The sequence below is a fragment of the Aythya marila genome (genome assembly GCF_965140915.1).
Source record: "Aythya marila genome assembly, chromosome: 1".
Taxonomy (NCBI): Eukaryota; Metazoa; Chordata; class Aves; order Anseriformes; family Anatidae; genus Aythya; species Aythya marila.
Genome location: NC_139042.1, coordinates 172186645 through 172212452, shown reverse-complemented (window position 1 = coordinate 172212452; position 25808 = coordinate 172186645). Strand labels below are relative to the sequence as shown.

The 25808-nt window shown below is 42.2% G+C and overlaps 1 protein-coding gene across 1 annotated transcript in view; it reads right to left on the bottom strand.

The window, feature by feature from the left end:
- Positions 1-25808, bottom strand: part of PPM1H (protein phosphatase, Mg2+/Mn2+ dependent 1H) — a 138444-nt gene that overhangs the window by 55045 nt on the left and 57591 nt on the right. The window contains exons 2-3 of the mRNA XM_082780066.1: positions 20380-20545; positions 4958-5302 (exon numbers count right to left, since the gene is read on the bottom strand). Coding sequence (XP_082636192.1) covers positions 4958-5302; positions 20380-20545 — 511 coding nt within the window. The remainder of the gene's footprint in view (positions 1-4957; positions 5303-20379; positions 20546-25808) is intronic.

Here is a 25808-nt window from a genome sequence, read left to right as displayed (position 1 = left end):
AGGGAAGATGGATAATCCTTAGGGCCTCATTCGTAGAGTTTCCTTGACTTAAACTAGATCTGTGTACTGAAGGAGAAGGTTTCCTGCATATCAACAAAATTTGAGGGAAAAAGGTAAAACAAAATAAAGCCCACGACTGCCACTAACTCATTCTGATGTAGAGATATTGGCTTTTAATGAAATACTTTGTAACAGTGCTTCTTGGAAAGTAGTACAGCACAAAGAGGGGCAGAAACTCAAGAACCCCCTGAAGCCCTTAGAGGTGTAAAGGGGCTCATTCCAGACAAAGCCCAAGCACATGCAAAGCTTTCCTAATTTCCCACCTGCAGAAAGATTTCAGAGCAACTTTTTTTTTTCTTTTTTTTTTTTTTTCCCCCTCCCCTCTTTTCTGGAGGATGCAACTTATCTCTACACAGCAATCTGCTTGCTGGGGAAGAGCTGAGCAAAACTGAGCTGAATCAAATGATGCCTTGCTCAGTCCAAGGGGCAGCACGTGGCACACTCCCAGACCCCGATGGAGCTGGAAAACTTCACTCACCAAGTAGAAATCAGATATGAACTGCAGGCTGGAGAACAAAGGACGAAGAAATAGAGAGTTCATTAGTAGCTGGGACAACACCCCTCTTTTAGCTATGAAATTGTTTAAAATAAAAAAAATTCTGTATCCTCTGTGCAAAAGGCAATCATTTAGTGCCAAGGAAGCAGATAATTTAATCTGTGCTCTGCTCCTCTTTTTAGGGAGGGGAGCAGTTAGGAGCAGGGTGCCCTCGGGGTTGCCTCATACCTGGCCCCCCAGGGGATGGCACAAAGGGGAGGATGGAGCCAAGCCTCCAGAGGACACTGAAGTGCTGTGAGGTGTGTTTCCAGAGGGTGATGGAGAACTGTGGTCACTGCTCTGCTGATTACAGAAGCAGCCTGAGGGTGCAGTGTGAGCCCTGGGACAGACCATCGCCACTGCCTGGACCACTCAGGGGGTCATCCTAAGTGAAGGTGCATCCTGCAGCTCAGACCTGAGCTTCCCAGAGCAAAAGCACTGGTTCATCATGCTACTTCACAATCTCTTGCAAAAAAAAAAAAAAAAAAAAAAAAAAAAAAAAAAAAAAACAAAGGAAGATTACGCCATGAAGCCCGTATGGTTTGCTCAGTCGGAGGCTCACGGCGGCTTGCTCGTGCCACCTCGTGGAGAGCTGGTGGAGGGGCTCGGGTGTCTGCGAGCACAGTATGGGCCGGTGGTCTGGGGGTGCTGTGGGACCCCCCTTTTTCTTTCCCCCTTCTTCCAGCAGCATGTGTTGGACACAGCTGATGCAGGCTCGCACATGCAGGCTGCTGGCGTGCTGCAGAGGCGAGGGGAGAGAGTAAGAAAGCTGCAAACGTGGTGGTGCAGAAAGCAAGTGCCAGCCCTATCTGGTGCCAAATTAAATTTGGCATCTTGAAAACAGAGGTAGGTAAACTCATCAAATCGCAGTACCAGCATTTCAGCTAGTTATTACACTGCAATAACTACTAACAAAACTACTTGTCATCTACATACGTCCTCACTGTAGGTCCTCCAGGACCTTCATCTTGCTAGGACAGCAAGGAGCTTTACTCCCTGCACAGAGCCTATATAATGGCTGTTAAAAAATAAAAATAAAAGACCACGTTTCAGAGGGCAAAAAGTCAAAATTAACTCCTTAAATTGCTTTAGCTCTATCAAAAACGCATCAAAAAGCCTGTACCACTGTTGCAAGCTTCCCTACTTCTATTTCCTATTCCTTTTTGGCTATTTAACCAGAGGATTTTTTTCCAAAAGAAAACCATACAACATATGCTGCTCTCAAGATTGGTGCCATTTTCATTTGAAGCATTTTCTAAAAGCATCTGTCTAGATTTCACGTGAGTCAAACACATTTCGATAAAGAAGAAAAAGCATGGACTTGGAAGCGTGGACACAGAAAAAGAATAAACACAAACATACACCTTCTGATAAATCATGCAGCCCAGTTCTGTGCCGTTTTTTCCTGTCCAAAATTAAATAGGGTTCAGTGTGAAATACATGCCTTCTCTCACAAGACTAAAATAGATTTAAAAAACTGCACTCCAACATACAAGGTTAAATTCAGGGAAGGGATTATAGTTTGATGCTTCTATCTAGAACTGAAGAGCACTTGCAAGTACCCTCCTGGTTCCTAAAACTGAATCTCTAAATGCATATCTCAACACCCAAGAGATGATTATTACAGGATTTGATTTACTACACCTTCAGAAGTTGAGCTAATTTATTTCCACTTAACTGAAGTAATTGTGGTCACTGACAGTTACTGACACTGAGAATTATCGTTATTATTATTATTTTAAACAGGAGAGTAAATTACCAGCAAACACCTCACAGCAACTTGCTAATCTCAGTTTCAACACAGAGAACACTATCTAGAAGTACTTCAAAAAGTGGAAATCTTAATTGCTTAGATTTCCAAGTTAGGCAATAACTTAGTGTGTAGCAGCTTCCCGCAGTGTTTTGGTGCACGTAGCTGTAAGATGAGCACTGTCCAAAAGAAAATCACACCTGACAAAGAAAAATAATTTTAAAAAGCCATTTGATATAAATCAATTGCATTTTGTTTGTTACTCAAGGCCAGAAGAGGGAGAGCTTAACTAGGATTCATAAGGACATCAGGGAAAAAAGCAGTGGCATGCAGAAAAAGTCTCCCAGGAAAAGGGGACAAAACCCTCACTAGACCAACCTGGCAGGCTGGACTGTTACTTAATAAAGAATTAAATAAACAAAAAAGGAACAAGATCTACCCAGCATTTGTGTTGGGTTCAAAGGGTTCCTTTGCAGTGCTAGGTTTTTCAGGAAACAATACCGAGAAGCCTGCCTACGTGTCCAGGAACATGAGCTTTCCCCAAGTGCCAGGTAAAATGATACACCCTGCTGGCGCTGAGCCCCTGGAAATGATGCAAGTCTCCGCTGCACTGAACTAACTCAACAACATCCATGATGTTCCAATACAAAACAGGACCAGATAAACAATGTACTATGGAGGAGAGGCCCAAAGCCTGCTAAGAGTATAAACAAGCAGGAAGTTAGGGAGAAGTGGGATGAAGACAAATCATTGCAGGTACAGCTGAGACTGAGTAGTACTGACCTTATGAACACAGACATTCGTGCAAAAGAAAATGGTCCTTTGCCTAACCTGACTGTGATTACAAGACACCACCTAGAGTTTGAAGTATATATAATTATCTAATGCTTTTCTTAATCTGACTTTTTTATAAGACTTCCTTTTAAGTAAAAGATAATGCCAGGGTTGTATTGCATTGTGAGAGCCACAGTTGGAGTCAAAGTAAAAGGGGGATTTAAGGTACCTGACCAAAGGCACAGGGAGGAAAATGAGATACTCTGGGCTTCAGTTTAGAAAAAGGGAGGACAGATTACTATGGTCTGCATGTGGAATACCCAGCCATCACATCTGTAATAAATTATCCAGGGTTTCTAAATTTCTACTGTATTACAGCTTTTCCACTGCTCAAGGAAAAATGCTGTAAGAAAAATCCCTGGCTAGGGTATGGTGGGCAGGCAGCTCTTTCTGAAGGGGGCACGCTAAACTGGCAGGAGGTTTTCACGTCTTCCTCTTTCCTTTCAGCTAGCAGAAACTTAGCTCAGTAGCTGCAGTGCACTCATCTGCTCACGTGCCCCACACTGTCTGATGCCAAAACCTTGGCTGTGGGTCTCACTCCTGCACATACTCACCTAAAAGTTGGATGATGCTGTCCAGAGCCAGTTGGAGGATGTGTTTCCCTGCACATCCCTGGCAATCCAGCAAGATAACTGCTATTCAGAATTCAAAGTGAAACACCACTTTGTAATAACAACTGCAGTCTCTAATTAGATGCATGTACTAAACAAAATTCACATATGTCAGGAAAAGCTATGATTGAATCCTGCCTTTGTACTTCTCTCCAGACAACAAATAAAACATCTGGGAGATGCTCATTAGTTCAAAAACCTTCTGCTCAAAAAAGAGGCAGAGAGAGAGAGAGAGAGAAAGAAGACATCTCCCAAGACCTTATCCCACGTGTACTTGCTGGCAGACCAAGCCTCTACTCTGACTGACAGGAATTATTTTTAAGACTGTGAAGAACTGAGGGGGAAAGTGCATAGCAGTTATATCAATTACAGAAGCTCAAAGAGAAAACACAGCCTTCCATGGGGAAATTGGAGGATATTCTGTTTGCACAGGGTCATGATTTCTTCTCAGATATCCTTGCTGTACACGAGTCAAAGTGGGTGGTAAGAACTTACTTCATGCCCCACTCACCCACTCCCAGCCAACCTCACCCAAGAGCTGAACACACTCTCTCCCCACAGACACTGCCTTATGAGCAACCCCAGTGAACTGCAGGTCATCAGGTCAAGGAAATTGGCTCTCATCCATGTCCCTGATGTGATTTTAGGACTCATTTTTGTGCAGCTGTGGGCAATACATGCAAGCGTCTGCAGTGCAAGGGATGCTGAGGTGCCTTTGCTGCTGCTCCCATAGGGCAATGAGGCTTTCCAAGGCACATGTCCATATGTGTAGCCTGATGGACAACAGCCAATGCTGAATGTGCTACTATGAGGCAACGCTAATTTTTAAGATTAGAAAGAAAGAAAAAAAAAGGAAAGATGAAAGAAAGAACAACAAACTTCTCAGAGTCTTTCTAGCAGAGTAAACCAATAATGATGTGGTCATGGCGCTACCTGGGATTTAGGATGTTGCTCCTGTTTGACTGCTAGCAAGCCTGGCAGCAGCTCTAACAAAGGGAGAGAAACAGTTCCGTGCCTCACAGAGATGTACCAGTTAAACTGTTGAGGCTCTTAAATCCCATCCATGTATGAACAGGATTATTTAACTAGGGAAAAGAAATTGAAAAAAAAATCCCTTAAAGTTCATTTTATCCAGGCCATGTGGATAAAACCCAAAGACGCACGTACCATTTCCTTGAATGCACTTTCTATAGCCCCAATAACCAGGCACTCATGCGGGATCTTCTTCTCGGTGAAGAAGCGTGTTGGAGGTGTGCTGGGTGAGCCTGGGGCCCCCACGCCGCCACGCAGGGAGGCTGCCCGTGTCAGTGTCCTGCTGTTGGTGGCCGGGTTGTCAGGCTCCTCTCCCAGGCAGGTGGGTGGGAGGACGGCCGTGTTCCTCAGGATATCCACGATCTCCTGCAGCTGTTCCAGGATATGGTGCTGCAGCAGTTTGGAAGCGACCACTGCTGCTCCTGAGCCAGCATGTCCATCAAACAGGGACCAGTAGTACAGGCTGATCCCATCTGGGTCCTGGGGAGATAGAAGGAGAAAAAAAAGAAAGGAAAAGAGACAGTCACTGTCATGCAATCACAGGTGAGGTAAGTGACGGAGCAGCCCGTGGCACAGCAGCAGCAGGTAAAACACAGGCCACTTTCCTAGAGGTATCTTTCTACTGAAAAGGAAATAGTCCAGTGTGTTAGCACAACTCTTGCAGGGAAGAGACATGTATTTTTACCTATTTTTCAACCCCCTAAAAAAAAACTAACAAAAAGGTTGAGGTTGCAATCTTTTTCACCTTACAGTCATCACAGAATGTCTTGAACAAACACAGCCGCCTCTGTGAGACTGCCTTCATCTCCTAATGACTGTGTAGAGGAGAAGTACTGGAGAGTCACATCTTTGATATGCGACGTACCACTGTGCTTAGCTAGTGCCACGGTGTGACCCCTTCCTCCGTAAGGCCCACCCATGCTGACAGAAGGTACAGCTCAGGCTTTTCCTGTCTGTGTCAGACTGGGAACCAGCACAGAGCTCCTCAAGGCTGGCAGACGCACGAGGTCTATCTGTACTCTTCATGTACTAGCATATACATTCACTACCTAAATATTCCCAGTCCCCCCAAAAGTTTCTTGTATGGTACTGGAGTTACACATTCTATGTGTAAGTGTTTCAGGATGGCTCTCAGCATGATAGCACACTTTTAGATCTCACATCTTACCTCAGTTCCTAGCAGGCTGGTCAACACAGTTGCTCTCATACAGGCAGAGTAAGTATCTAAAAAAAGTAATTTTTTCTATGCATCATTAAGAATAAAGTATATGTGGTAATGTTATATATTTGTTCAGCAGTTTTTGATCAACGATGTGATTTTAAAATATTTCTTCACTTCTGCTCTACACCTGTCTATGTAAGTCATCTCCACTATTGCTCTGATTTGAGCAGAAATCATGTTCTCGTGGTGGCGTTCAGTATCACAAAGATAGGGCCCATTAACCCTGGCCTCAAAGTAGACCAAGTTCTCAGCAGCTCAGATCTGCCTGAAAAAGCACTAAGGAGTCATACCCTAGATAACTTCAACTCTTCTGGAAAATTCACCTCAACATCCTCAGGGAAACATTTAAGGACTAACAGTACCTGTCCTTGCATTATAGCATATTTGGCAGCAGCATCAGGAAAGGATATTTCCAGTCTCTCTTTCGCCCTGTTTCTTCTTAATCCTGCACCTTCTCCCAGCTTTGCTGAAATAACTGCTCATGGGGCTGCCTTGCAAGCCAGAAGGGAGTCAGCTAATAAAGATTTTGAAATAAATGATTTTGCAAGGGATGTGAATCAGGCAATACTGTTACAAAACACCAAATACTACAAAGGCATAACCTATATCTCAAAGCAGTCAAATAACTTAAAAATTATGTCTGAACTTTGTGCTGACTATGGTCTAATTTAGGATGACAGACGTCCTAGCAATAGCTCCACAGCTAAAATGCATATTTATTTCATTCACCCAAAACTGCTCCCTTACACAGCAGATCAGCATATAGTCTAGGCACCACCTGAATCTCCTCACCCCATGCACCCAAAGCACTGCTCATTTCAAAGCTGTGCACAGGGTTGTGAACCACAGCTCCTTTTACTTGTTGCTGTTCCAGCAGCTCCACAAAGGTGCCAAACACTGGCAGTAGGGCAGAGAAAGCAGGTTGGATTGGGAACACCATAAACTATCATTCACAAATCCAAAAGTAAATATTCATTGCTGACCTGAGTTACAAAATCTGAAACTTAATGCAAAATGCCTCCTTCACCGACAAGTATCTAGATCATCACTACAAGTTCACGTTGTTCAAAGCTGCAGAATATTTCCCTAGGGGGACTCGAAAATTAAACCGATACTCACATTTTAAAGAAAAGGTACAGCATTGAAGAAGTTTCCAGGGTGCAGTGTAGCTGTGCTAACAAAATGTTCCCTAGGCCTCCAACCTGAGATGTTATCACACCAGGGGAACCTGGTGTGCTGACTCTAAGGAACAGCACGGAGCGCAGAGCGGTGTGGAGACACCGCGGCTGGGCTCTGTGACCAGGTGGGGTCCCGATTGTTCTTGTGCACACCGAGACCAACCAGCTGCCCTGAGCCAACCACCTGCCATGGCTTTGACAAAATGCTGTACTCCAGTGAACTTTGCTCATTATAATATCATTATAATGCCAAAACACACCTCCATCCCAAAAGCCACCCGCCTCCAAGGTGCGACCACCCCTCACAGAGCACGCGCTCTGAATTTCTCACAGCCTATTCCTTTAAATGAAAGGCAGAAAACTTTGCACCAATCATACCCAAGATATGCATGACTCAAACTCCACCTAAATGACAGAAAATAATATAAATTGGCTTAAGCGGAAGGGGATGTCAGGGAAGATACCATCACGAAGGATACCTTCTGACTTCTTGGATCAGTCGACGGGCTGAGCCTCTCTTCCCCCGCACTGGAACACCTCTGGGTAAGATTTGGACACTTGGTCACACCGAGTGCCTCCCTGGGAAACTTAGAAATCTTTATAAGGTCTTTGTGCTTTTTAATGTGTTAATAGCCACCCTGTGTTACTCATACTTCTGGCATTTGAGTGTGCTTTGCAGACAGTGAATTTTTATCACTGGCAAGCCAAAGAACCTGTGTACCTGTTGCTGTAATAAACTGCACTAGATCGCATTGTGACAGCTGTAGCTGTGACAGTTCTCATTGAACACGACCAAACTCTGAAAGTGGTGGTTCATGGAACGTGACTCAAGTGAGGGTGTGCTGCATTACTTGTGAGTCCATCATCAGGGTAACTCGATACTCTGAACGCGGCAGGACTTGTAAGGACTAACTGGTCACCCCTTTAACGCAACAGAAAAATTGGCGTAATCAGAAGGATTGCCATGGATAAACTGCTGCAAAAATATGAATGTGCTCCTTCCCAGGTTGCGAGGGAATGGGCTCAAAATTTTTGGAAAGGAGGAGAGAAATTGGTAGAAAGCATTAAGCAGTGTCAGGCTGCACAAAAGATCGGAGTGGGAAAATGTAAAGGTGTAGTTTGTGAGGTGTTAGGAGCCGGTTTGTCTTCTGCTCAGCAAGGAGCTAAGGAAACTCCTGCTCCCAAACTAATTTCTGATGTGGAATACATGGCTTTGAAATCAGAAAATGAGGCGTTAAAGTCATCATTGGCCTCTGAAAGGGAGATGGGAAAAACATTAGGAATTAGTGTGGATAAACTTTTGAATGAGAATAATAAACTTTTGAATGAGAATAATCGTCTTAAACAATTACTGAATAAGTATAATCACCTGTTAAATAAAATAAAGCCTTCTGCTCCAGTTAAGCAGGTTCATAGATTAATGCATAGTGCAGACCCTGAAAGCTGGAATGGTGATTTTTGGTTTGACAGTGATAAGGAGGCCAAAAAGACTGCCAATTTTGAACCTCAATCGATTTCCATGAGACCTTCGGTTAAAACTGAGACCACCATTGATGATGGAGTTGAGATCCGCACTACAGTGCGAACGATCCCATGGTCACCAGCAGAGCTGATAAAAATACAGGAGAAGTTCTCAAGGCGGTCAGGAGAATCAGAAGTCAAGTATGTGTGGCGAGTTTCTCTTGAAGGAGGAGACCAAATTATGTTGAGTGAGGAAGAAGCAAGAGGCTTTTGGGGACCAGGAGTATTTTTAACCACCACACCAGGAGACCATAATTACTCCTTAACTGCACGAGCTGCATACTGGGCGGGGGGTATAGATCCTCAGGAGAGAGGGGAACCCCTGGAAATTAGAGCCACAAGCTATTCTGACCTGGCTGTCGCAGTACAGAAAGCAGCCTGCATTCAGGCAATATATGAAAGAGATGAATTTAGGAAATCCCCAATGTTGGCTCCTATCAACCCAGCCCGATTAACCCCTCTTATCCGTGGACTCCCTGACGGTCTTAAGATGTTTGTATCAAATACCCAGGGTCGCATACAAGCTGCTCGTAGGGATGGTGATCGTGGTCGTAGGCGAAATCCGTACTCCCCCATTCCCACCTGGAGTGAATTTGTACAAGATATAGATAACTATGCACGCCGAATGGGCTGGATTAGTTTGTCCCATACTAAGCCCCCAGATCATTCCTGGCGAGCGCGCCAAACCCACACTCAAAACCCCAAATATCCCAACTTCAAAGAGACATTCAAACATCATAAAGAACGGACTGAGTGGTGGCGTACGGCCATGGCTTTGGGTGTACCCCGACCAATCTTGCGTGGTGTCTCTATGGAGGATCTCCGTATATTAGTCCAATCTCTGGTTAACAAAAATAATCCCAGTGAGGAGAGCTGCCTAACTGGAAAAGTCCCAGCCCACAAGGAAAGCAAACCTCCTGCACCAAGCCCACCTGACAAGGCAGAGTATCAACAACAATACTCCTATCCTCGGGGAAGGGAGCAAGCCACCCTGCTTGGCAGGTATTAGCAATTTAATGGCTCTCTGCTGAATACTCTTACCCTACCATTGCCTTCCCATTGGACCCCAAAATATTGGTAAACATTCTCATTGATACCTGAGCCCAAATGTCAGTAATTACCCATGAGACAGCACAAACCCTGGGCATAACACCTGGTCAATGCAGGGTTAAATTCACAGGAATCGACGATGTGGAAAAACAATGCCCCACTACAAAAATTTCATTCTGGCTGCCAGAAGAACAAAAATTAACCAGGGCAGAAGTGTTAGTCAGTGCTGCATATACTTATATAGATTGTTCAGGAAAAGTACACCAGATCTGCACCTGGTGGATTTCACCCTCTTTCTAACCCTGCCGGTTGAATACAACCGAGCACGTTTTCTTTCCTTTTGTGTTCACAGGAATCCCGAGTGAACTGCGTGTGGACAGCTGGAGAATGACAAATCAGCAGTTTGGATTGATAATGCTATGCTTTACCCTGACATTAATGCAATCCCCTTTGGTTCATAGCCAAAAAGACCCAGCATGGCCGTGGTCCCAAGCCCATGTTAAATACACTGGATTATGGGAACACTTGCCATCAGGGAAAACTTAAACTTAGCTACTGTGGCTGTGCATGGAGGTGAGGTGTTTCACCATGACATCTCATAACGACCCTTGGACCATGCATTGTCACGATACAGTGCAAGTGTTGCAACACTGCAACTCTTCAACTTAGCTGGTCTCTAAAAAGGATAGAGCTATAGTTGTGCATTAATATTTCATAAATCAACTCAAAATGTACCACCTTTTTGAGAACTGCATACACTGGCTGGATAGCATGGTTACACGGATGTTCTCTGAAAAAGTCTTGGCGCATGACACGGGATACAACTGGGTTATTGGGAACAGGATTAGGTATATTAAATAGCATTGATGCTGAGGTCCTAATGAGCTGAATAACTGCTACTACAGACGACCTAAGGAAATTGGAATGCATCCTTATCGGCCTTAGGAGCAAGTCAATGGCTTTTATCAGACATTTTACCCCATTGGGAACAAACTGAAGAAAATGATCATCAATTAATTGTAAATGCCCTTAGGAAAACCCAAGGTAATACTTCCCTTGCCTTGAGCTGCATCCAAGTGCAGTTATGGATACAGTCTGTAGCAGCAGCTGTTATTAGAGAGGGAGAAGGAGGAACCTTATCCACTGAAATCTGAAAATTGATTTGGGATAATGCTTCAGAATTTGAAAAGGATTTTCAAGCATGGTGGCAATTAGTCAACTTTACCCATTATGCAGAAAGTGATAAAATATTGCCTTAATAAGCAATGCTACAGTATACAATGTATATCCAATCATTGCATTAGGACTCAGTCATCATGGAACTATACTTTATCCTAAGGAGCATAAAGTATGGGCCCATCAAAAGGGAGGAAAGTGGTAAACAATTTGGTAAACAATTGATGTAAATGCATGTATTGTGCAAGAACAAAAAGGCTTCATCTGTGAAAGTGACACGCTTGAAGCCCAAGACATTTGTTCTTGACACTGAACAAAACATTTGTCACTTTGAGATACACTCTAATGAAACCCCTGAAACTACTTGTATATATTGGGATAGGCTGTTTGCATGAGAACCCACTGTGATTCTATAGTCATAGATAATATTACTGTAAGTGCAAGTAATGACTCCAATGTTTGTGTCTGTAACTTTACCAAGATTCTAGGATGTGATTTTAGTTACTCAGCTCCTGTCACCTCTTAACAACTTATTACATCCAATTATGTTCTACTTCATGATCTGCTGTCTACTCCTATTGGAATGAACCTTACACTGGTGAAGAAATTACTGTTACATGAAGCTTTGAAGCAGTTGATGAAATGAGTTCGAGAAAATGGACAAAGGACTCTGATTATTGTCCATCATGATATAGAAGACATACATCGAGTGATGGAAAGAGGAAAGAAAGATGAAAAACACTGCTGCTGGGACACTTTGTTTGGATGGATGACAACTGACACAGGAATCTTCAACAAGATGCTTCACCCTGTTGTAGTTTTGTTAATACTCACTGCATTATGTTTTATGCTAAAAATTACTTTGTATGTTAAACTTTGTATTATCATACCTATGAGATATACATATACTCGATAATCCTCACCACAAGAACATATGTGATACACCCGATATATTCCAAATGTCGTGAAGCTTGAGTGACTATAGTCATGGGGTGGATTATGAGGATTAATACGCTAAGGTGACTTGAAAATTAAACCAATATTCATGTTTTAACAGGTACAGCATTGAAGAAGTTTCCAGGGTGCAGTGTAGCTGTGCTAACAAAATGTTCCCTAGGCCTCCAACCTGAGATGTTATCACACCGGGGGAACCTGATGTGCTGACTCTAAGGAACAGCACGGAGCGCAGAGCGGCGTGGAGACACCGCGGCTGGGCTCTGTGACTAGGTGGGGACCCGATTGTTCTTGTGCACACCAAGACCAGTCAGCTGCACATTTTCTGCCCTGAGCTAATTGCCTGTCCTGTTTCTGACAAAATGCTGTACTCCAGTGAACTTTGCTCATTATAATGCCAAAACATTATCATCCCAAAAGCCACCTGCCTCCAAGGTGCGACCACCCCTCACAGAGCACGCGCTCTGAATTTCTTGCAGCCTATTCCTTTAAATGAAAGCCAGAAAACTTTGCACCAATCGTACCCAAGATATGCATGACTAGAGTCACTCAAGCTCCACCTAAAAGACAGAAAATAATAAAAAATTGACTTAAGAGGGAGGAGATATCAGGGAAGATACCATCATGACTTCTGGGGTCAGTCGATGAGCTGAGTCTCTCTTCCCCCCAATTAGGACAACTCTGGGTAAGATTTGGACACTTGGTCACCCCAAATGCCTCCCTGGGAAACTCAGAAATCTCTATAGAGTCTTTGTGCTTTTTAATGTGTTAATAGCCAGCCTGTGTTACTCATACTTCTGGCATTTGAGTGTGCTTTGCAGACAGTGAATTTTTATCACCGGCAAGCCAAAGAACCTGTGTACCTGTTGCTGTAATAAACCGCACTAGATTGCATTGAACCTAGCCATGACAGTTCTCAATGAACGTGACCATACTCTTTAAGTGTTGCTGTGGTGGGTCATGGAACGTGACTCGAGTGAGGGTGTGCCGCATTACGTGCGAGTCCAGCATCGGGGTAGCTTGGACTTATAATAGTTAATTTGTCACCCTTTTAATGCAACAAAAGTGCAAAAAGTTCATGGCTGAATAAACACAATTACTTAAAAGTCTATTTGAAATGCACTTTCAAAAGTCTCAATTATAAATATTATCCTTTTTATTATTATTATTTAAGATTCTGGCATTGTTGCTCTATGTACATTGTATCAACTGCGTGTAGTAAAGTTCAAAAGTATCCTCAACCATTTCATCAAGAGTATAGTCACCTATACAAGGGAGCTCCTCTAAGCCTGAATTCTACCAAGAAAAGAAATTCAGCAACCTATTGTGCACACCATTCATTTCGTTATTGAAATGCTGAGAAATGGGAGGATTGTCTTGCAGTACTGGATTACCCACCACAGTAAGCATTATACAGGAAACATCCTATAGTTGTAGGGGGAAAAAAACAAGTGTACACAGCTCTGAATGCAGCTCCATATCCAGTCCCACCCACTTGCCTGGTTTGGTGAATTCACCAGAAACATTATATGAATTTTTACCCCTGAGGGCATGTAAGCTGGCACAACTGCCAGACTCTTGGCTCAGAATCACTGAAAGTCCACACAACTGCTGGCTGTAAAGTTCTGCATTAAGCCATTTTTAACAGATAACAGGATTACTGACCAAAAAATCTGTTTGCAAAAATAGTTTGCTATTCATGCAAAATGTGAAGTAGTTTGCCAGCAGAAACAAGTGTCCCAAACTGGTAGTATAAAACTAGAAACTGAAACCATTTATTCAGAATGGCAACACTGCCTCCTGGGAGTTGGTGGTCAAGTTGCTTCTGCTCCCATTCCTCTCTTAGGGTTTGGTTCCCTGGCCAAAATCCCTCTTTTATGATGCACCACAGATAATGTTTCCACTGTTTTTATCTTCATACCATTTGTAAGGTGCAAGTCCTTCACAGACGTGCTGCCATTGGTGATGAGGTGTGTGTACACATAAAGGCATTATATCTTGTCCTGGTTTCAGCTAGGATTGAGTTAACTTTCCTCCTAGTAGCTGGTAGAGTGCTCTGTTTTGGATTTAGAATGAGAATAATGTTGATATCACACTTGTGTTTTAATTGTTGCAGAGCAGTGCTTACACCAAGCCAAGGACTTTTTGGCTTCTCATTCTGTACTGCCAGCGGACAGGCTGAGGGTGCAGCAGGAGCTGGGAGGGGACAGACCCAGAACAGCTGACCCAAATTGGCCAAAGGGCCATCCATCCCATCTGACAGCACACTGAGCAATTAATACGGGGGGCTGGCTGGGGTGGGGTTCTCGCTGCTTGGGAATAGGCTGGGCATCGGTCAGCAGGTGGTGAGCAATTGCATTGTGCATCACTTGTTTTCTACATATTAGTAGTAGTAGTACTATTATCATTATTATTTTCCTTTCTTTTCTGTCCTAATAAATTGTCTTTATCTCAACCCACAGGCTTCATTTTTTTTGATTCTCTCCCCCATCCCAGAGAGGGAATGGGGAGGGTGAGCGAACAGCTGTGTGGTGCTTGCCTGCCGGCCGGGTTAAACTACAACATATCTCTAACTCTATTTGAAATAGAAATACCTTTACCTTCCACCTAGAGGATTTGAATTTTGATAGTGCCCCCCACCCCAGACAATTTCTTTCAGAAAGCTACAATTAAAAGCTAGTCACTAAAAATAAATTATTGAATCTTCCAAAGCAAGCCCCTGAAGTCTGTATTAGAGCTGTTCAGAAAATAAAGCAGAACACTTAAAGTAATTCATTCTTTACTAACACAACAGTCATTTACGATTAGCATTTGCAAAGAGGTGTTCACACCAAGCTACACTTTATTCCATTCCTGCTCTGTTCTCTCAGCTCAGTTCTTGTGGCTGCAGTCACCTCACTTCACGTGCAAGTTTTCTGACAGTGTCCCCGCCACTCAACACACAGCAAATGGCCATGATGACAGCAAAGCTACCTCACCACCTGATTCAGGAGTAGAGCTAAAGTCTCTGTTGCTGGAAAAGCCTAGTCAGAGCCAGTGCAGCTCTTTGTTTCACTAAGCAGTGTTGTCTTGAACAAGAAAACCTTCAAGGCAGAGAGAAGTTTCCAAGCAGAAATGTCCAGACGCCAAATACCAGGACACAGATGGGAAACTTACTGTCTTCCGCTCACCTGCTCATGCCTTATGCCCCTTGTTCCTCGGTCTCCTGCACACTACTTTGTCATCCCTCACACCAGAGGGAAGAGGAGTGCAAACCTGGAGCTCCTTTACCTCACCATCAACCTTGAAACAGCACTACAGTGAACGTGGTAAATCAGGAACACAGATTTTTGCAGCAGGGATGAAAGACCCTGCTCCAAAGACCACCTCTTGAGCTCTGCTCCAGCCAAACCCCTCATCTTCTCCAGAGGAGGTAAGTTTTCTTCCTCTTACCCACAGCTGTGCCAACCCTGCCACTGTAGCCTCTGGTGTGCACGGGCCAGATGTGATGCTCCAGTACTTACTGGATACTAGACTAGACTTAGTAGTAAACCAAGGTGGCAAAGACCATAAAGTTTTAAACAGATCCAAACAACAGGCCATGACAAAAAGAGAAATTGAAATGTTACCACTTGTTTCCTGTAAGCCACTGGAAAGCACGCGTTAGCACAGAAAAGCTCATGTGGGCCCAAGCTGCAGTCTCAAGCTGTCATTGATATGAACATGGCATGGTCTTATCAGCTCTGGTAGTTCCTGTGTACTTCACCTAACTTTAAAACAAGACAGTGTTGCTACCAGCTCAGCTAAGTTCAGACATCCATAATGCACATCTCTAAGACAGTTCCCTAGATTCCCCTTATAACCAGTGGAGGAAAAAAAACACCCTGCACTTTCACACTATCCTCATCTTATTCCAAAGTAGACTTATTTTTTCTTATATTCTGTAGAAATAGCCCAGATAACTGAGAGGTATGTATTATAAAGTTATGGGAGATGACTACCACAACATTTCTCTTATACACACATTCCTTATGAGATGCTCTACTGCCTTAACTTCAACTGGGATCTGCAGGCACTACAGTAACAAATATTAGTCTCCACAAACTTGTATATATTCCTGCAAAGCCTGATTAACTTTTGAACTAGCAAAGAGAATAACCATTAATAACCTATTAGCTATCTAAATAAGAAGGCAGAAATAAACTCATTTTCCCCCCTCCTGAGAATAAAAACAGCTCTGCTTGAAAAAAATTGAATTATCCAAAACCCACGCCTATTTACAGAGAATTAAATATACAGTGCAAATAAGGCAGAAACTTGGAGAACAAACAAGAGCTGGCAATCAGGGCGGCCAGATGAGACAAAAGGCACAAGAAGATCCTCACTTTTCGTCCACACTGAGACGCCTTCTGTAGCCACCATGCTATTACCCATTTTGGTGTGCAGATGCAGGGCTGTTCTCCATCTCTCGTTTGGGGAGCTTGAACTTCCTCCTAACACAAAGGTATTATCATTCTTCAACATCTCAGAGACATCCATTTCTGCTAGCTCTGGTGTTATTCTGTCTTTCAGTCATGATACTCCATTCATTCATTCAACTGGACAAAGCCCTCAATTGGGAGTATGGTAAGTCAACACACCCTGATTTTAGATTTTCCTTCGTTCAGATTGAACAGCATTCTAAATAGCTACAAGACACATCAGGAGAAAACAGATCCTTCACTGCAGTGACCTTACAATTCGTTTCCAGTATGCACTAGGAAATTTAATAAGCTTCAGACTCTACATCTGCTGACCCTGCGCTCAGGTACATGCAACAGTCTCCTGGGTTTTGTAATTGTAAAACTTAATTAAGACATGCAAAGTTTTGGGTCAAGCAATGGATGAGAAATCATGACAGCAAACGCGTATGTACAAATAACTGGAGGTTGGTTATAGTAAAAAGCGGGCAGTTTTAGAAATATATAGCAATCAATTTCAGACATATTTTTCAGGTAAGCTAGATGGTGGTTCTGCATTGTAAACTTGAGCTTTTTTATGCAACTAATTCTAAACAGGCAAACGAATCATGTTGCTATTCAAGATTTGTTCTCAGAAAAAAAAAAAAAACAATCAAAAAAAACAACCACAATCCACCCTACTACTATTGCACCAAATAAGTGCAGATACAAATGCAATGGAGCAAGACTTGGGTTCAGATAAAATCAGAATTGGGTGAGCAGCTGCCATCCCATCCACAGAGGAAAGCCTCCTCGTGGCACTGATGGTGTGTTCAGCTACATATGGTAGACAAACAGGCTTGTGTCATATAAAACAAGTACTCCTTCCCATCTTTGTGACACAGAGAAAAATACAGCACTATTAATTATGTATCTCCATGGTACGATGACAATTAATAATGCATCACATTAAGTCCTGTCACCTGACCGTCACTATGACAAGACCCTGGCATACGACTCCCATTTCACTCACTGATGGTAACTGAAGAAATCTTTTTTTTTTTTTTTTTCCCCTTTGGACAAGTACTCAGTAAATCACTTCTCTCATCCCTTCTTCCTCCAAAACTCCTATGAAGTGCTTCACTACTCAGGGATGATTTCAGATCATGCATTACAGGGATGTCCCCAGAAGGCATTTACAGAATTCAGCCCCTGGCTTTCTTACTGAACACTTGCTGAGATGATATCACAACATCCACCAGAGTGCCTCAAGCCTGTATTTCTGCATCCTTTTGATACAGAATAGTTGCATCCTCATCATGTTCAGCACTGACTCAGATACTCTTTAAAAAATATTTGCTTCCAACGCTAAAAATGTTATGTGAGGGCAAAATACAATATTATACTTCACAGCATAAAAATACAAAAAAATAGAAAAGTAAAAGTATAATAATTATAAAAATAGTATGGTATCATTATCAGTATCTTTTTTTAAATTATTTTTAAATATTTTCAAGTAGCAAAAGATGTACCAAAGAAAAAACATCCTAACAATTGCTAGTGTAAGAGTGCCCTCTAGTAGAGATAACATTCTCCAGAAATATGCTGCCTGCCTTGGGAAAATATATTACAAATTTCTATTCACAAGCTGTGGTCTAATAACATGGTAAAATAGGTTTTACACAGCTAAATTATGAGTGCTACAGCACCTTCAAAGGTCACGTAGTAAACAAGAAAATCTGTAGATAAGAACACATAAAAACCAGGATGAGTAGCATGGAAGCAGTACTATGCTGTATAGATCAGCTGGTTCTTCATTTCCGACACTATGCACTCTTCTGGTCAAAGTATGTAAGAAATAAAAGAAAGTAAAAATATTTTAAATAAAAAGGTTTCTCTCATTAAAGCTGAAAGAAAGTAGCTATTTAAGCCAAAACGGAGATGAAAGGTACAGGATCAAAGTAGGAAATACACTAATAAAGAGAAGAAATTGGAGAAGTCTATGAGCTATTTCTTTCTCATTACGCAGGGCAATGGGATATTTGATAAGGCTAACAATCATTCAGTCTAAAATGAATAAAAAAATCAGCTTTCAAAAATATGTAATCAGTTTATAGACCCTACCATTATGGTGCCATAACAGTATGAAAACCATAATGATAGATAACATCAGGGCTACTGAAGACATCTTTCCTATAATGAAATAAGTTTTATATTCCTGTATTTTGCATGCAATCTAAACATATTAAGTACTTAATGTTTGGAGAAAAATACCTTGTGAGGAAACTGTGCAGTAAAGTATATACAAACCTAGCATGCCTTTTGCTCTCTTGGAAAGAAGCATCTGATACTACTCAAAACTGGAAGTTTTGCAAAAGACTTGCGAAACATCACTGTGAACCTTTATGTTCTGTGCATGCTTCCAAAATATGAAAACAGAGGCAAATTCAGTACAGCTATATCCATCCACACCATGGATTCAGAGGTCCCTGATCTGGTTTCCCACAAGCTAGGCCTGGAACTTTAATGAGGTGTTAGAGCATCCCTACCCAGGTCAGGGTCTGCTCCAGGGTCCTTTTAGTGTGCTATATGCATGACAGCAGTACCTTTGGTGTCAAACAAACCCATCACATGGACCAAATACGTTGTTGCTTATCTTTGTGTGGTTTACATATGTGCCTATGCACTGTAGTCAGACACTTGCTTCATTAAAAGCAATTAATGCATACAAAAATTAAATACACTCATTGCAACCAAGCATTTGCGTAGGTCAATAGCAGAGAGCTGCATGGTCTTTCTAGGACAGAGTTTTTTGTTCTGAACATAGATTATTAAAAATTCTTTTCTGCCTTGCGAGAATGTATGCAAAACTGATTAGTCTCAATAGGTATAGGGCACAATTATTTATCCTAGAGGGTGTAAATATGCACTTGGAAAAAAAATTGTGACAGTCTGAATTCAATGGGGAATGTCAGCACGCAGAAACTAGCACAGATGATTTTAGGAAAGGTTTGAAAGAGGAAAGGACAAGACTATTTGCAAACCCGAGTCTGAAGATTTTGCAGCAATAAGGAAGTATGAAACAGAGCAGGGGGAGCACGAGGTGAGGAGGGACACGGTACAAGAGGAAGTTCTTGATCCTCAGGACCTCAGTGACCCCTGCAGTCATCAGGTGTTCATCAAGCCACGGGGGTTTTGGGAAAGAGACTGAAGCAGACTTGTAATTACTGCATGGTTTAAAAACAGATGAACAAGCAAAGAAAGAAAAGATGTTCTTATAGTCCAACAAAAGGCTAATCAGTACTTTGGGAGAAGCTGCGCTCTCCCAAAAGTAGAGAGACAGCATATCCACAATGTCTGACTCCAACATCCAAAATTTAGGGAGCTTGTATGTCTGAATCTAACAGAGTATCAATTGTTGCTGGAGCCTGAGCCCATGCTTAAAGAATGGATGAAATAAGACAGACGAAGAACAGAAGATGATTACCAACAGAGAAGTGCATGATGTACATCACTCTCCACAGAGAGGGCCGCTGTCCATGATCACTGAATTCAGGGTGCCGGAGGACCTTAACCTACCTACACAAACCAAGTTTGTGACAATCAATCCTGTTTCAGTAAGAAGAACCCAAATAAAGTCCAACTCTTCATAAAATGGTGAAACCGTATAAACAATGATTCTCTTATGCTTGCAGTGACCTTCACTGGACAAGATAACCACAAAAATTAAACTCAGTATTTTGCAGCGGTAAATTTCTCAGGATTATGTTTTCATAAATGAATTATAAAGGAAAATCCAAGGAGTACTCTCTTCTGCATATTTAAACTAATATGCAAGAAGCATTTTTCAGTGAAAAAAATATATAAATCAAGTAGTAGAGCTAAGAAAAATTTAGTTACGTGTTCTGTATTTACACAGAGATTATATCATGTAACTGGAAACACATGAAACAGTAAACACTTGGAGTTCTTCTTTCGGTGTCCTATCACCACATCCTTTTATTTTTATTTTGTACTTCTCCACAGAAGTCTGCTTACCGAGTTGTCTTTCAGTTGGAGACCTTCTCCATTTGGCAGCGATGACCTCCGTTTTGTTGAGTTCTTGTTTGGTGTAGAATTTGCGCCTCCAGATTTCTTCTTGACAAAGAGGACTTCACAGCTGGCCTGATCTTCATTGTGTGTGCTCTTCCCTGCATTTATTACCCTAAAGAAGGAAAAAAATCAAAAGAGAAATTAAGGGACATAGTCCAAGTTAGTGAAGCACAGAAGCCTCCAACTGTATCTTATATATGACTCACGAGATAGTATTGCAAATGCCAACTGAATTACAATACCTGACTTTTGTACACACATACACCCCCCACACACACACATGCATACTTGCTTGTTTCCATACACCTACATTTGGCATAACCAGCATTTCTCACAGAACTATGTGAATAAGAACCAATGGTATCACAAGCATGTTTTACCCTTAGGCATGACACGCTTTTCCTTACAGGGACTACCTGATGGTCATGTCTGATACCATTTATGCCTCCCTGTTGAAACATGAGATCCCCAGTTGCTTTTCTACGGCAATGTCTGCTATGCTGAATAATGAATCTGTTGGCGCAGGGTGTGTATTTGGTCAAGTTCTGAATCTTGCACAAACAAAAGACCTGCTGTAAATCTAAGAGTTGTTGGCACTAAAGGTACAAAAGAGAGAGAGGGAAAAAAAAGGAACCACTGTTGGTCTGTTGAAAGGACAGACTCTGCCTTGTATTCCAACAGGCAAATTGCACCACGGCAACACAGAGATGCATGTGCCCCCTTTGGCACTGCAGCATAACATATAAAAAACAAAACAAAAAATACAGCTCAAACCCACACTCCTCTGTCCCATTTGCAACTTGGAGAGCAGCTGACTTACACCAAGAGCTGCAAGCATGCAGAAACGACCACCAAGATCTCAGTACAGCTCTGGGCAGCCAAAGGTATCCCCAGACTTACACCACGGCTGCTGATGTCTACTCAGCTGAAGTCACCAACATTGGTGAGACAATAACCAAGACACCATTTGCTTGAGGCGGCATTTCCAGCACTAGAGAAGCACAGTTTCATGTCAGGCACACAGTGTCTTGAAAAACAACTGCTGCCACCCCAGAAAGCACAACAGCTTGAAGGCATGTCGTAATCCTGACGGCAAGTTGAAGACATACGTGAATTCTTGATCTCTAGTGTTTTGATTACAGTAAAATTTTACATAACAAAAAACCTTGATAGAAGTTGTTGGAAAGCAGAGAAAACAAAAATTGCAGGCAGGCCTGCAGGGGACTCTGCATCAGCTTGTCTCTTCTTGCGGAAATGTCAGTTCTGTGTCAGTCTCGCTTAAAGATAAAATATTCTTTTGATTTTTTAAGAGCAACATGGTACTGTAACATGCAAATGAGCATTTCTTCCTTCCAATAGAAGAAACATGGTTATACTCTGTAAATGCATCCACTCCAGTTAAGTGCTTGCAGAAAGTTTGCTTGCAGTGCTGAACGTTACACGCTGCAGTCACACAGAAGAGGGATTTTATTTGCAGTTAACACCTGTATGCATAACGCCACCAGTTGTTTGCAAGTATTTCATGTAAATAAACACCAACTGTAGATAAAATCATTTTTGAAAACAAATAAAAAGCATAGATTAAGGAGCCTGTAGTGATGAGGCACCTGTGTGTGGTTTAACCACGCGCATTCTGTAGTCCCTCTCGTTTGAGCAAATGGAGATACTGATCAAAAACACTGAGGCAATAAGCTTCTAGTTTGAAAACCTGACGTATAATCAGAAATAAAAATACAAATACCAAAGAATTGATATCAGCTGACCAACACTTCTTCAGTTTGAAAGGCTATGAGCATGATTAGAGTAGTGCAGTAGCACAGACAGAGCAGTTTTATAATAAACACTCTGTTCAGCTGACTACTTTCCTTACTTATGATGCTGTTTTCAATCTAGAAAAGACAAATTGAGACAAAAGCTACTCCTTACAAAGCCCACGACACTCCTTAGCACTTCTCATTCCTTACGAAAATCACTGAGGTGCTCTGGTCTCTGAGCTTGGCAATGGACTTCAGGACTTTAACAGCAGGAGATGTTCTGATGCTCAATGGTGTGTTAAGTTACACACAATATGGTATCATTTTACAAAGCTCTTACCAAGAAAATTTGTCAAGGCACTGAATGCATGAGAAAACCTACAAGAACAAAGTGACCTGACAAGCCAGCCTGGCAGGCAGCTGCTGTGAGACACACCTGGCAGCTGAATCTGTGAAGCAAACACCTTGCTAGGAGAGGAAATGGCCAAAAGGAACCCAGCAAGACTGAAAACCAAAAGTACATGGGGGTTGGGGTGTCAGTATATTGAGGTGGGAGGATTGGGGCTGTGAAAGCCAAGTTCCTGCTTACTATTCCAGCTTTTCCAATTATTTCAGAAATAAATTACTCATAACGTCAAAACAGTGCTTATGGGCACTACAGGCAATGCAGGATCCAGATGCCAGAGGTTCCCCTCTCCTGATACGGGGACTCTTCGGCCCTCACATCCCACCTCACACCCCAGCTTCTGGGAAAGGGCTGCAGGAAGCCCCACGATTTTTAGTCTCAAAGTTTGACCTATGTGTTTGTAATTACTAACCCTGATGCCTAACACAGACACTAGTAACACCTTCTACTCCAACAGCTCTGTGTCACTGCTGTGTTTTGAAATCCTTTTCTCTGTGCAGCTTCTTAAATCCCTTCTGGAGGCACTTCTTTCAGCCAGCTTTCCAGTGCTGTTTTTACTGTTGTCTTTGCTCCTTGCTCTCACAGCTAACTCATCAAGACAAAATCCACATCTAAACTGCTTATACAAATAACAAAGCAGAACTAACAAGTTGTTCATATCTCTAAAGATAACTCTTAATTACACATCTTTTAAAAATGTTAAGGAAAACCTACCACCCCCCTCCATCAATAGAGGAAATGCCCCAACTTCCTAAGCTTTTCGGTTCCCCTTCATATTTCTCTTTCTATCCACCCCTCAAAAATGTTATCCTCCACTAAAGTGAACAAAATGAGATAAAGTATTACCATATCACATTAATAAAAGAAACACCCTTCCAAAAAAAAATCTCCAACCATGCAGTTGTCCTCACTTCCATTATATCATGAATGCAAGTAATAAGAAAATGTCAGAGAGAAAAGGGGGAGAAAAAGATAAAGACCTATAAGTCTCTAGCTTTTACTTGAACACATTTTCAAGGATTTTTTTTTTTTCTCTCGCCATAACAGTTCCTCAGGGAACTGTTGAATTAGACCTGTTCATGATCAACAACTCCTTCTGTCTTCTTCCCCATTACCCATTTATCCATTATCCAATCTTTCATGAAGTTCAGCTCAAAAGGCATATCTACTTTGGATCAGAAGCCCCTCTTTTTACAGTATTGGCTATCTCTACGGTGTCAAACACGCATTGTTCAGTAATAAACATGCAATCCTGTGGCTTAGCCCATGGTAAAGTACTGATAACAAAAATACATTCTACTTTGCAAACAGGAGCTTCACGAAACCTGCATGGCAAGGTGGTAGGATTTCATCACATTTGCAGAGATCCCTTGATAGACACTTCAGTACACTACAGACTGATCTGATTTGCTGAAAGCAAATCCCCCAGATATGAGCCAGCTAGTTTGTCTGGCTCACAATTAGCATTCTGCTGGTATCTCACAAGACCCCAAATCCCATCTGACTGAATGGAGATGTAGGTCACGCTGTGCTTCTATTCTTCATTCACTGAGCAGAGCTCAAACTCCCGTTACCAACATCACTGATTACAAAATCCTAAATTTATCTTGAAAGAACAAACCAGGTCAGTCAAACAAACCCTGGACAGCTTCTCTGTAACCAGTTCCTAACAAAAACACAACCAACACATCCTAAGTCTTCTGAAGCATTCTCAATCAGCCCTCTGTTTTTCAAGTTTACATCAATACATTTACTCTGGGGAACACCTTTGGCTGTTTTACTCTTCTCTAAACCACACGTGAGATTGCATGAAGATGTATTTGCTCCAGCAGAAGCTCCAAGGAAGCTTTAGGAAGACTCTTTTACCCTGGTCTAGATCTCAAACTATTAAAAAACTTAAATAAGTAGTGCACATATATATATATGTATTTTTTTTTAATTTTTTTTTTGCAAAACTTATGTCTCATATCTTGACAAAAATATCTGGGAAACGCAAACAGTTTAGCAGAAATACCGAATGATGCATAGCTACAGCAGTGTTCATAAAAGTGCTTTTTGAAGCTTAAGGACTATGAGAGCTCCAAGACATCTTGCACCAGGGAGCCACCATGCACCAGGAGAAGCACAGGAACTGACTGCACACCTACTCCAGACTGGCCTCAGCTCAGAGATAAAACTCATTACCAGGGCCCTGATCTACCCCTTCAGTCACTGACAAACACTTGCAACCACATGATAAGATCCCAAATCCTACCTGCTTCTCTCCTACCACAGTTCCTCTATGCAGTTACTGGGCTGCATCAAAAGAAGTGAGGCCAGCAGGCCAAGGGAGGTGATTCTCCCTCACTTCTCTACTCATGTGAGACCCCCCCAAGCACTGTGTTCAGCTCTAGAGCCCCAGCACAAGAAGGTCACGGACCTGTTGGTGAGAGTCCTGAGAAGGGCCACAAGGATGTTCAGAGGGCTGAAGAACCTCTCTTATGCAGACAGGCTGAGGGAGTTGGGGTTGTTCAGCCTGAAGAAGGTTCCAGGGAGACCTTACAGTGGCCTGCCAGTACCTAAAGGGGGCCTGCAGGAAAGCCGGGGAAGGACTCTTTGTTGGGGGACGGAGTGACAGGACAAAGTGGGATGGCTTTAAACTAAAAAAGGGGAGATTTAAATTAGATATTCAGAAGAAATTATTTACTATGAGGGTAATGAAGCACTGGAACAGGTTTCCCAGAGCAGCTGTGGGTGCCCCATCCCTGGAGGTGCTCTAGGCCAGGCTGGATGGGGCTTTGGGCAGCCTGGTCTGGTGGGAGGTGTCCCTGCCCAAGGCAGGGGGTTGGAACTGAGTGGTCTTGTCCACTTCTGATAAAGATGCAGAAAGCAAAGCCTTAAATAAAAGACGAGTTGATGTTCTCAAGTTGCTGCTTTCTTATAGAACACTTTTCTCTGTAAACTTAATTTAGAAAAGGCTTCAACTCCACCCCAAAAAAAAACGGAAGTCCCATAAGATGTTAAAAAAATACCTGCATTAAAAAAAAAAAACAAAAACTCTGCAAATTAGTTATGTCCTTCAAACTAACCCATGCCTTTCAAAAAATAAAATCTTCCAATCACCAAAACATTTTTTTCTACTAACCACATATTTATTTTCCTTTCCCCAGGACATTCTCTAACTCCATCATTTGTCTAATTAGTAGACACGTAATCCTAACATTCATTAAACCTTA